Source organism: Eurypyga helias, unplaced genomic scaffold (assembly GCF_000690775.1).
Source record: "Eurypyga helias isolate BGI_N326 unplaced genomic scaffold, ASM69077v1 scaffold34944, whole genome shotgun sequence".
Classification (NCBI taxonomy): Eukaryota; Metazoa; Chordata; class Aves; order Eurypygiformes; family Eurypygidae; genus Eurypyga; species Eurypyga helias.
Genome location: NW_010246183.1, coordinates 9264 through 22242, shown reverse-complemented (window position 1 = coordinate 22242; position 12979 = coordinate 9264). Strand labels below are relative to the sequence as shown.

At 46.3% G+C, this 12979-nt stretch overlaps 1 protein-coding gene across 1 annotated transcript; it reads left to right on the top strand.

The window, feature by feature from the left end:
- Window positions 1–114: 114 nt before the first annotated feature.
- SLC35D3 (solute carrier family 35, member D3) lies at window positions 115–1271 on the top strand. The gene is made up of 2 exons (XM_010150320.1): window positions 115–190; window positions 442–1271. The coding sequence occupies exons 1-2, from the start codon at window positions 115–117 to the stop codon at window positions 1269–1271; spliced, it is 906 nt and encodes a 301-aa protein (XP_010148622.1).
- The last annotated feature ends 11708 nt before the right edge of the window (window positions 1272–12979 follow it).

Genomic DNA, 12979 nt, shown 5'->3' with positions numbered 1-12979 from the left:
CACGCAGCCCGGCCGTGCTGGGGGGAGCAGGGGGACAGAAGGGGGAGGCCTGGGGGGCTGGAGGGCAGGCAGCCCGGCCAGGCAGAGCTGACCTGTGCCCGCACTGGCAAGAGGATGCCGGGGTTGCTGCGCGTACGCGCGATTTCAGCTGCGAACCTCCCCGAGCGTCTTCACGAAAGGGAGAACCCAGGCTGGTTTTGGCTGCGGGGTTTAGGGGGAGAGTGGGTGACATTCAATGGGTTTGGAGCACACAGACACAAAAAGGTACATCTGCTGGGAGAGAAGTGTGTCCAGCCTTGGGAAAAGCATGACAAATCTTGGGAGTTACAGAAAGGACGCTGGTGCCTATTTCCTAAATATCGCCCCCAGCCCAGAAGGGTGCTCTCCTGCTGTCTCATGTGCAAACGCCGTGGTTGTTTCTTTCTGTGACTCTCCCGACAGGAGCTGGAGACCTGACCGGGGACGCTATGGGCTATGTGACAGGCGTGCTGGCCGTGCTGATACACGCTGCCTACCTGGTGCTCATTCAGAAGACCAGTGTAGATAGTGAATACGGACCCCTGACGGCTCAGTACGCCATTGCTGTTTCGGCCACCCCTTTCCTCATCATCTGCTCCTTTGCTAGCATGGATTCCATCAACGTCTGGTCATTCCCAGGGTGGAAGGACCCTGCCATGGTATGTATCTTCATCGCTTGTGTCCTGATTAGCTGTGCCATGAACTTTACCACCCTGCACTGCACTTACATTAACTCGGCTGTGACCACCAGCTTCGTAGGGGTGGTGAAGAGCATAGCGACCATCACGGTGGGCATGGTGGCATTCAATGACGTGGAGCCCACAAAGTTATTTATAGCCGGTGTTGTGGTCAACACCCTGGGGTCTGTCATTTACTGCGTAGCCAAGTACATTGAGACCAGACGGCAGAGCAATTACGAGGACCTGGAGAAAGAAGCTAGAGAAGAGGAGGGGAAAAGGCAGGCTGGGGACCAAGCGCTCTTTGCGATGGAGGCGATTTCCCGGGAGAAGGGGGCTGAGGAAGCAGCAGTGGAAGGATCAGCCACGGGGGACAGCCAGAGCGGAGAGGAAGAGAGGGACGGCGCTGAGAAGCCTGCCACGGGACCGGCAGTCCAGGGAAAAGCCCCTGGCACACAGGAGGTGAAGAGGAGCTCGCTGAAGGATGCCTATCTTGGAGTATGGAGGTTGGTGAGGGGTGCTAATTATATAAAGAAGGATTATTTGATAGAAAATGAGGAGCTACCAAACCCTTAAAAAGCAGGTTTGAAAAGCCTATTGCTTGTGGACAGACACCTTGTTCTCCGTACCGGGGGAAAGGCAGAGCGTTCATTTCCACATCAATGCTGACAAATCCAAATCATGTAGGATGACTTTACCTCATCGTCAAAAAGCAAAAGGTCAGAGTTTGCTCATGCTTTGGGCTTGCTTTCAGCTGCTTTCAGTACATCAGTTTAGACCCACCACAGCTAAAGGTGCCGAGTCCTCTGCTGTGGACACAGTTGGGTGACAGCAAGTCACAGGGTGTGTGCCTGGCAGCCGGGGCCGTGGGGAACACCAGCACCATTAAGCCAGTCAGCAGTGCCAGTGACACGGCGGTGGCCTCTAGCTTAGCTTGTGTCTGGAGCCTTGTGATTTTAACACCATTCGGAGGCTCTGTTGATGTGCTTCCGTATCTGTATCCATCCAATTATAGGCACTCAATATAAATATATTCCTGCACTATTTAAGATCCTATTAACTCTACTTTTATGTGCTCCTCTGTGTCAACACAATTACAACAGAGCTAGAGGTTGTGCCAATTCAATTATGTTGGTGTAAGATCACCCTCTTAACTGGAGAATTGAAACTCCCCCCAATTCTGTGGCCAGGCTGGGCCTTGGACCTGGATTACATTGAGTGGTTGGTGTCTTCAGTAGGAATACTTTTGTTGTGGCATACATGAGAGCAGAACCAGATCTGAACTTTGGAGAAGCTGTGGTCAGCAAAAAAAGGATGTTTTTCTATGAGCTTTAACTACATGTAGCACTGGGAATATTAGTTTGACCCAAATAAAAGGGATTGGAAATGTTGGACTTTACTGATTTGATTTGGGAGAGTTATAAAAAAATAAATAATAGGGAGAAAGCGCGTGCCTTGTGCCATCCCCTCCTCGAACCCTACATTTGAGTGAATCAGAGCCTGGCCTGGAAGCTAGGTATCCTCCCTCAGAAGTACAGGCTGACAGGAGAACTGGGGACACCACCTCAGCTGTGGTTCCTGGGAGTGCCCTCGCAGGACAGTTTTGCTGTATCCTGGCCATGTGCTGTGACATGGCTTTGTGCATATCGGCCCTCGCTGTCCCCGCGCTGGGCTGTCCGGTGGGAGAAAGCGTGAGCAGGGCGGCAGGAGCTGCAGTGTGCTCTGGCAGATCCCACAGCCGAGCGCTCGGGGGCCAGAATGCTCGAGATGCCCATGGCTTTGGTGGAAGCTGCTCCCCTGTGGCCAGACCGTCCCCATGGGCTGCAAGGGGCAGCGCTGCCTTTCCAGACTGGCTGTCCCAGCACTCCTGTGGGTCCTTTACCGAACCTGCTATTGTTTTGTACCGTATGCATTTAACAGGAAAGACTGGGGAAACGAGCATTTCTTAGCCTGGGGAATACTCTTTTGGGATGTGGGGGTCCTTTGGTCAAACCTTTGCTCAGGACCAGGCAGAGAAGAGATTTGACTCTAGAGTCTTCCTCATCCCAAAGGGGTGCCCCAGCCATCGGGCCATCTTGACCATGGCCTGAAACAAGTTGTTAACCATCTCCTGAAAAAATGAACCAAGTTTTCTGTTGTTGTTCTTGTTGTTGTTTTTATTCCTATTATTATTATTTTATTTATTAAGCCACTGAACTGAAAAACGACTTATTCCCACAGCCCTAATTCAGCAGTGCCTAGCCCAATGCCTTCTTGAGCCAAGCGGGCAGCGTTAGCCTCACAGCGCGTGCAGCACTGAAATCTGAAATGAGCAATTCACCCAGCAGGGAATATTTGCAAACCTCATCTCTGGGGGAGTTTTAGATTCTTGTCATTAAATGCAGGCAGAAACACTGGGCGCGGCAGTATGGTTTTTGAGTGAGGGCAGAAGTTGGGTGACCTGGTGTCACCCGTGAATTCGGAAAGAGACGGCTATGAAGACATTCAGGCTAAAAGCCTGTTGCTGCCGAGCTGGGGGACAAGGCGTGGAGGTCTGTGCATCACATTTGTTGTGTTTAAGAGGCCAGAGATGCTGGCTGTGTGCCAAAATACGTTTACTTTCCGTTCAAGCTCCATATGGCATCTTATTCAATAGAAGCACTATTTATTGTTTATAGGCTAATATAATAGGGGTTTTGTTAGTTTTACAAAGGCATCGTAGGCTGAAGAAGTTTGTGCCTATGACTTATAGTTGCTGTATTACCGAGCTCTTTACGATATTGAACAGCGTTGTAAACATCCAGATGGCTGAAGAGAAACCCACATTTCCTATCTGTCCCCTCTGTGCTCAGTGTCTTCTGTCCGCAAGAAACGTGGATCTTTCTACCACCTGGATGCCAGCCTTAGCTCCCGTAGCGTACGTTCTGTGTTTGGCACGTGCTGTAGAAAACTCTTCCCCTGGACTCTTGTTGCAGGACCTTTTCCTGAGGGAGTTCAGTGTTTCACTGCTTACTGTTGTTGAAGTATTAGTAGAAACTTGCGGAAACTTGAACAGTTTTAACTGTTTAAAAACACTGTTGTTACGATGTTGTACATTTGCATGTATAGTAGGAATGTGATTACACTGTATCCTGTTTATACCTGTAAGTTCCCTAAATTAAAACGGGGATTTGGCAAATGCAATCCACTTTTTCAGTAACAGAGACTGTCGCACAATAAAATGAAAATACTGCCTCGTGCTGAGGTATTTTAATAGCATCAGCGGAAGACTGCAGAATGAGATGTGGGAATAAAATGCACTGCTTTCCAAAAGCCTTCTGGTTTTCTTATTGTTGCCACTCCGGGGATGCTCATTTTGGTTCATTTATAGTTATTCTTGTGCCTTTATACCGTCCAAGTTTCCTCAACATGTGACCGCATGCTATAAATAGTCGTGGATGGAGGGACCGAGGACGGACAAAGGAACACGGGAATCTGAAGTGGCTGAGTCCTCTGTACAGCTTGAAGTTTCTGTGGTTCTCAGGAGTGATTTCTTTGGTTACGTATTTAAGACAATTTAGTGTTAACTAGTATAACTTCAGAATGAATAAAAATAAGATGTTGCTCATTATTGATAGTTATAAACTCATTGCATTATTGAAGGACTTAATATTGATTTTTATTTTACAACGTTAAGTATTTGTATTAGCAGCTATGTCACATGGCAACCCTAGGAGATGACTTAAGCATTAATTTTTGCCTGTTTGCTTTGGATGAAAGGCATGTAATGTCCCTGTGGCTGAAACTGGGTTGTGCCAGACACCGGGGCGGGTGATTATTGCAGAGTTCATCTTAGAGCCCCACACAAATGTGCCTTCAGGACAGTTTAGAGAAAGAAACTGTCCTTGTTCCAGGATAACGAACGAACCTGATGCACAATGGCTGCTTTGAGATTAATTTCAGTGTCAGCACATCGTCGAGTAACACCTGCTCTAACACTGCTCTCTACGCACTCACATGCACGCACGCACGCGAGTACACATGCAACAGGAAAACAAAAGCCAGACTGGCTATCTTTTCTAAAATATATTCTTTTCTCTAAGAAATTAAAGAGAAGCCAGATTATTTGGAAGCAGGGAGGGTTAAAATTTCCAAGAATAAGTTAAAAATTTGCATACATCACTGACAAACTGATCCTGCATTTACCATCCCTTCCAGAAGGAAAATGAACAGCAACCTACAAAAAACCAGGTGAGAGTGAAGGAAATTTCACAGTTTATTAAGCAACACTCCACAGCCCTGTGTATGCCTGGGGGTAGTTTATTGTCAGTGCTTAACAGCCTCTCATTATTTGATTACGTCTGTTGGCTGCAGGCAAAGGCTTCAGCAGGCAAAGGCTTCAGCAGGCAGAAAGGTGCAAGCCCTTCGGCTCTGGGCTCTAAATTAACAGTTGAACATCTTGCTGCTTGTTGTGGTTAAGGTTTAACACCACAAATTCCCATCTCCTTGCCCTCTCTGCCAGTGTCCCATACAATTTCATGTACCGCTTTGAGGTTTCTTCTGTGTGGTGGTTTTTTTTTTTAACCTGAAGCCTCTTTTAAGAACAGTGCAGGCAATCAACCCTGCCTCTCAATTAGCTGCTGTGCTAATGCCTCGGTAGCTCGTTGGAGCTCATCAGGATGCTTTTCACTTCAACCTCGCACCTGTCAGGAATTGGTGAGCATGCACAGGCCCTCCTTTCTCTTCCCTTGTTCCCGCTGTATTTCCCAAATCTTGTTTCCAGGGTCCAGCCTGAAAACCTCTGCCAGTGGTGGAGGACTTGCCACAGAGGCTTCTGCCACGTTAGTCTTTTTTAAATTTTCTTTCTAGAAAGGCAGGGAGGGGAGAGACCAGTGGGATCTTGCGTGTCCAGATTGCTTCTCGCCACCTTTGGGTATGTTTCTGCACACCGGCTCCCTGCTTCCCAGCTCCCGATATAGCTCGGCCATGGCTGCCTACCAGCTTCTCATGGAGCTGGGCCAGGGCTGCGTACCAGCATCCTGCGGCGCTGGGCTGTGCGCAGGATAGACGCTGGAGTGAGGGCCCCTGCCCTGCAAGCCAGCCCCTACCGAAATCTGGCCGTGCACGCCGGTGAGGGTATTTATTATACAAGTAAAACCAGGGAATTTTTTCACAGTAAGCACGTTTTGAGTAATAAGGATATAAACCTGAAAAGGGGTTGGTTGCCATCTTTATTGCTGTTGATCCAGACTCATTTTTATAGTGGTGGAGACTAAAGAAAGCCAGTCACACTTTTTAATACTAAACATTGAGTTGGAACAGGAGAGAGACTGTGCCTGAGATGAAAGCTGGGGTAGAGAGCATGAAAACACTGCTCGAGGAGGTACTGAGATTGGGCTGGATGGGGAAAATAGGAGAGTTTGCAGAATATCAAAATGTTTCAGTTCATATCCCTCTCCTACACCCACATCCCTGGGGAGCCCCCTCCAACAAATTTCAGTTTGTCACTGTTCTTACCTGGAAGGAAATAGTAATAGCATCAGAAACCCAGGGCCAAAGTGTGTGGTGAATCAGCAGTGAATGCACCTGAATTCTGGGCCCTGGAAGAGCGATACACATGAAGGAGAGAGGCAGAGTGAATGACCTGGCTGGGAGTAAGATGAGTGGATCTGATTTTTTGTAGTCCTGTGATTTGTTCTCACTGGAGAGATGTAAGAAGAAATTGTGCTCTGGGCACATTAATTGTGTTGATAAATTTGTCCTTTATCAAATAAAAGCAATGCCAGTTCTGTTCTCAAAATTACACCATTTTTTTTTAATTAGGTGCTATTGATTTTGTTCCTGACAAAAGAAGACAGATTTCAACATTTTTTTAACAGAATTCAGGTTTTCTCTGAAAACCAGCAATGACTGCTAAGGCTACAGAACTGAGTTAGACAATGGGACTCATTTCCAAAACAACCTCATAGACACCTGGGCCAAAGAGCATGGCATTGAGTGGGTGTACAGCATCCCCTATCGTGGGGACATGATAAAGGAGTTGTGGATACCCCATCCCTGGAAGCGTTCAAGGCCAAGTTGGATGAGGCTTTGAGCAACCTGAAGGTAAGGTCACAGGCTGTTTCGTACCTGTCATGGGAGGGGATCAAATGAGAGAGAATAATGAACTGGAACTGGTCATGAGGTTTGCTGCCTCCTGTAAGTATTATCATCAACAAATAAAAACCGCTACAGGGTGCTGTGTATATCACCACTAACTTCTTGCATCTTGAATTGTGTTAACTCTCTGAAGTGAATTTTAAGTCTGCAGAGATGCTCTGCAAACTTGTCCTTAGGATCTGTCCAATTCTAAACCATGTATGCTTGGTTAAAATGTAAAAGGCGGATTATCACACTTTCTGATTATCACACCACCAGCCGACCTGGGCTCTGAAGGGCAGAGAGGTTCCCTCTGTCAATGCACCTTTTTGAGTGAGTGAACCATCAGTGGCACAGAAAAGGTCCAACAACATGTGTTATAACAAACATGAAAATCGGCTAAACATGTCCTTATCACAATTCCACAGGAAAAACCCCTGCATTTCCTCAAGCATAGTGGCTGGCAGGCCACTGGGTCTGAATATGCATTGAACACCAGAAGGCTGATGCACGTACAGCACATCACAGCTGACAGTGTACAGTCACACAATCCTGGCCCTGGGATTTACAGTATTTTCTGCAACAAAAGAGACTGGGATGCATTTGCCTGGCACCATGGAAGAAATTGCTTAACTTAGGAGAGTTGGAGAGCAGGTGTCTGTGAAGAGCTCCTCTCCAAAGAAGCATCACTGACCAGCCAGCAGCACATTTCAAGGATTCGTGAGACAGGGTTGGATTTTCAAAAACTGTTTTGTTCTTTACTAATTACAGTTAAGCATAAGCAGAGTGGTCTGTAATATCTGGTCATGCCTTCTGGGTGCCGAACCCTTCTGATCCACTTGAATGTTGCAGTGGCTTGATCAAACCAGGGCTAATCATGCTGCATCCAGATCTGCCTCCCAACACAACCAGCACAGTTACTTTTTCTGTTTGGAGAATCTATTAGCAGTGATTGAGTATACTTGCATACTTATAAAGGTCTTTTACAGAATCAGTTGCTTTAAGTATTCAATGCTACAGTTCAGGAAAGATACTAAGCAGTAGCTAGCTACCAAAAAGCAGTCTTGGTTTCATGTGTACGTATCACATGGAATTTGTTCCCTCTGGTTTATCATGTTTTCTTTTAAGATGTGAAAGATGAAAATGACAGCCAGAACTGGCTTTTCAACAGAAGATTTTGCAGGAGTTTATTTGCCATCCAAGCTTTAGACTTTTCCCAGCTTTATCTACTTCAGTGCCTTTCCCCAGAAGTTGCAAATTTTGGTCTTTACTGAGTATTGGTGTTGATTTGACACCATTCTTTTTTTAATTCTCTTTCTGCAAACTTCACCTCTGCCTGTCCTGCTGTGGCTGGCCAGGGAGGGCACAATGCAGTCCTGGACCTGGCACACACCCTCCAAGTCTTCTCCAGGGAAATCAAAGCAGCAGCCAGCAGACAAAAAGCATCAGATCCCACTCTCCTGCGACTGAGCTTCACTACCAATTGACACTCATCATGACCAAGCACAGAGGTCATGGAAGGCCTTCAGAGCCAAGGAAGCTTCTCTGCATCCTGCGTGAGTGAAACTGGAGATTATTTCTTGGTGGGGCTTCTCTTGGTGCCTTGTGTAGATCCAATGTGCTGGCACATAAACTGGTGAACTTTGAAGATGCCGGCTGCTGTGTGAACACAGATTCCTAGGTGGCAATATAGAGCCGTCACCACAACCCCTTCCCAGTAGCCATCACGAATGCTCTCATTTGGTACTCCTTGCCTCTGTACCAAAACATTTAAGTGTATGTTTATTTTGTGCCTTGTCCAAGCCTTCATTCAGTGGGACACAAACCTAAATGAAGGCGTTTTGCTATGTTAGGGGCTCAGTAGTGGCTGGTGTTTCACCTCCACCCCCCAACCCAAGAAGAGGGTTACAAGTGGGTTTGGGATTACTTTTCCATCCCGCTACACGGAGTTCTGTACTTCAGGAGCCAATGCTCACAATTCCAGCAATGCAAAGTCAAAGAAACACCTCCTCCACCCCAAATGTATTTACCCACATTGCTGCAGCAGACAACCAATGGTAGAAGCACCTGCTGTGGGAGAAGGGAGTTTTTCCCGGCTCAGTGTGTGCCATTGGGTTGGGTGGCAGGGCTGTGGCACTGGGGAAGGGCCACCAGCTGCTGGGGTTGTGCCGGCACCTTTGAACAAGCCCAGCTTTAACTGCAGAGGCTTCGGAGAGCAGCTCTTGCCACGAATGGGTGAGTGTTCTCCTGTGGGGCCAGGGGTTTGCCCCTTCCCCAAGGCACCGCAGAGGGAGCTGGCATGTGGCAGCTCGCTTGACCCCTCCCTGTGCAGGGTAACAGGTCGGCTCAGGCGCTCAGTGGCATCACGGTGAGCAAGAGCAATGGAACAGATTTTACCTCCACCACCCAGGCAGGCAATTAGCGGAACAGAAATGGTTCCTTTGTTATATTTTTTTCCCCGGTCACCGCTCCCTCTATATTTCTGAAGGAAAAATGCAAATCTGCTAATAGTTTTTTTAAGAAGAAAAGATTTATTTAAGATGCAAGTTCCTGCAGGCAATACAGCGCTGGCTGAGCTTGCAAAATAATTCAGTGTATGGAATGGATTAGGTTGGTGGCTGCCTTATTTTCATTACCTTCAAAGTGGCTGGGAAAATGAAGGTGTAAAGGTAAGGGCTGTAATAAGGAATGAGCTTTGTAGAGCAGCTTTGCTACAGCGAACCTTCAAACCCATTTGAGAACATCAGGGATTTCACATTATTCTTGAGCTGACCTGTCAAACAAATCTGGCATCTTTAGAGTTGAGCCTTAGAATAAAAAATGCCATAAATTCAATCGTCTTCAAGATAAGGAGTAGCCAGCTGATTCCCAGGGCGCAGACGGCACTGATATGCCCCTGCTATCGGTGCAGTCTGCTGGGATGGGATATCTAATTTAGGTAAGTGCATTTCCAGCATTAGGCTGCATGAAGTCTGACTGTGAGTGGCTGCCAGTAGAGACATACAAGATCAATTTTGCAGATTCACCAGAAAACTGCTCTCATTTTAACTAAAATGCTAAGCTTGAGTAATAATATGAGAGTATTATAAGCTATCAAGAAAGGAGGAAAGCAAAAAAACTAGAGTCCCATGGACACATTTCCAAAGATTGACACTCGTATTGCTCTGCATTTTTCAGTCAGAATAATGACTAAACGTTGGAGTACTAGCGAGATGGACATAGGTAATTGGATTATTTTAGATCCAGTTTCACTGTCTGATCCAAGTATAGGTTCAGGAAGCTCGTGAGTTGCTTCAGAAGGAGCTACGTGGATCTGAGCCATTGGCATCCCAGTGCACCCCAGCACTTTTAGGAGCTGGGTGGAGTAGCCCTCATCTACAGCACACAGGGGCATGGGAGGCTGGAAATAAATACATCTGCTGCCTCATTCTGGCTGAGGATGTCTTTGTGTATCCAGCCAAAATGTAAAACTTCACAACCGTGGTTGATGGTCCTGTTTGCTGCTCTCTTTCCTTCAGGGGCAAATCTCTCCCCACCCACATATTTTCTGTGACATTGCCTAAACTGGCACTCACACCGCAGTATTGCCAGAAAACAAAGGCGGCCAGAAGTGTAGATTGTTTTTTGGACTACAGCCTTCAGGCTAATTTAGTTACCTTTGTTTCTGCTAACTTTCTTTCTTAAAGACTACTGAGGGTTTGGGTGAAGGGCTCTATTCCCTTTATGTCTGTCTGATACGCGAGACAAAGATTAGAGGATCCACCGAAGCTGTCATTTTTGTTACACCAGTTGTGACAGGAGATGCTATGTTCCAGGGCTGGTGTGTATGCTTAAATAAAGCCGATTAGACTTGGACTAGAGACAGGTCTTCGTTGCTGGACCCTTTTTAACTGTAAACAGTATTGTACTCCCTCTGAAATTGCCTGTCACTTGCTTTTGCAACAGAGGCATGTGTATTTGAGGGTTTCACCCATTGATTTGTACTGTGGGTTAATTCTGTAAATTTGTTGAGATCAATGTGCTTCAAAAAAAGGTAAAGAGCCTGTTCTCTTCTGCTACACTGGCACAGTCCCATAATGCCAATGAAATTGATTGGGAGGAAAGTTGGTTCAGGACAAATAGGTCCCCTGCGAGCCGTAAGCATCTCTCCCAGTCAGGAAACGATGTGCATAAAGCTGCAGAGTTCTCTGCAGTGTAAAAAAGCTCCTGTGGGGGAAGTGTGAGTTGGTATACCTGTGACAGGGGCTGCTGTGGTGTTGCTCAGGATTTTTGCCTTGTTACACTTCCCCATGTTGTGGAGCAGTTTCCTGTGGGGATCATTGTCTACCTGTTTTTAGGGATGTTGAATGGAGGCGTTTTTACTATTTTTCTCTTGGTGCTACACAGTTTGCTGTCATTTTTTCATTGGTTAAGGTTTTTGCTCTACTCCCTGTGACCCACCACAAACTCTGTGCTGGGAGATACATGCCTTGAGCTCAGATGCAGTCTACAGGTTGAGGCTCTGCTACTTGGCAAAATTCTGCGGGGAGAAATGTCTGATGCAGGAAATGAGGAGCGAATGCACTCAGTGGGGGCTAAAAACTTCCTCCATCAATGACAGATACATGTGAGGGCATAACTGCCCTTCTCCTCCTTCCAACTGCCCATTGACAGGCTCCACATCTCAGTCACAGGCTTCCTTGTAGCAGGTCCTGAATAAACACTGTATGGGGCTGAGGGACTGAAACCTTCCCTGTGTGGTGGGGCGAGAAGAACTGTAACTTTTTTAAAAAAAATCCTTTTCTTAAGTTTTAATTTATTTTTAATTAAATATTTACTAAAATAAGCAATTGCTTACACACTACAATTAGCTTCCCTATTTGTACTGCAGCTATGTCTGGACATTGTGATGTATCTCTCCTGTGCTAGATATACCCTGTGAATTCCCGGACAGTGTTAGAGACCAGTAGAAGCAATGTGAGCATCGCAACCTAACCTGAACTGCTCAGCATTCCACATTACCTCACACACCATCTAGCGACACATTTAACTGTTCTGTTACCACTCCTGCACGGTGATCAACCACAAATAAAACACACATGGGTAAAAGGATGCAGAAAGTTGTTTTCTCTAATTTCTGCAAATTTCTCTAATTCTAGAAATATTTGTGATTACACAAATCTGTGATTCTGTTTAGAGCTTAGATGAGTAAAGCTGTTCTGCATTGGCAACCAGCAAGCTCAGCAGAACATGGGTAGTGCGGTTTTGTACAATAGCATTTGCTTCAGTTATCCAAATGGTCCTTTGGGTGACCGCGTGTAGCTGTTAACTCCATCTGAGACAGCAAGGGCTTAAAACCACTAAATAATGCGATCCATGGACTGACTTTAAGGGCAGCTTCTTCTACTTGTCTGATCCCTACTAAGAAAGTCCCGTGGCACAGAACTGTTGATTGGTTGAATTAATTTTGACTTGGTGGTTTGCTACCCTCAAAGTGAAGAACAGGACATGGGAAAGCTAACAGACTAAAGGCAGAGAATCAATATTGGCATTAATTGGAATTAATTGGCTTTAAGTAGGAGCATCTCCAATTAAAATTACTGTTAGTTCAAGTTCTGAAATTGTTAATCTCTAGTTTAGCTAAAAGTTACATTTTTCTATTCTTTACTGTTCTGCTGCATTTCACACTGTCAAATCTCAGGCTTGTCTTGCACCGTTGGCCTTTCTGACCACATCTACACTGGAAGCAGTGCAGCGGGCTTGTGTCCGTGCTATATTGCCGTGCGGTGCCACCATGGACAGGCTGGCCTTGTCCACATTCGGCCCTGAGTTTTCTTTGGGTCTTGTTGCCCTCAGGTATAATTACCACTTTTATTGTGGATTTTTTCCAAGTAGAATTAACTCATCTGATGTGAGGACTGTGCTGTAGCTCTGGGTTCAAAACAAATAGAAATGCCCTTCGCACAGGAGGCAGGAGACTGGTAGCACTTGCTGCCAAAGGATGTAGTGGAAGCTAAAAGTTTACTTTATGACATAGGTACATGGAAGAGAACTCCACAGAGGGTTAATAAATATAGAAAACCACACATAGATCAGGAAGTGCTTTGAGATGGAAATATGTTGAGTCTCAGAGAGTATTCAGAGGATGTACCATGCACAGCCTCCCGTTCTTGTCCCAGACACCTGCTCATGGAGCTGCTGAGGACAGG

Coding starts and splice junctions, on each gene's coding strand:
- SLC35D3 (XM_010150320.1), top strand. CDS start 115: ATGCCGGGGTTGCTGCGCGTACGCGCGATTTCAGCTGCGAACCTCCCC. Junction 191..441: donor TCACGAAAGGGAGAACCCAG/GCTGGTTTTGGC, acceptor CTCTCCCGACAG/GAGCTGGAGACCTGACCGGG.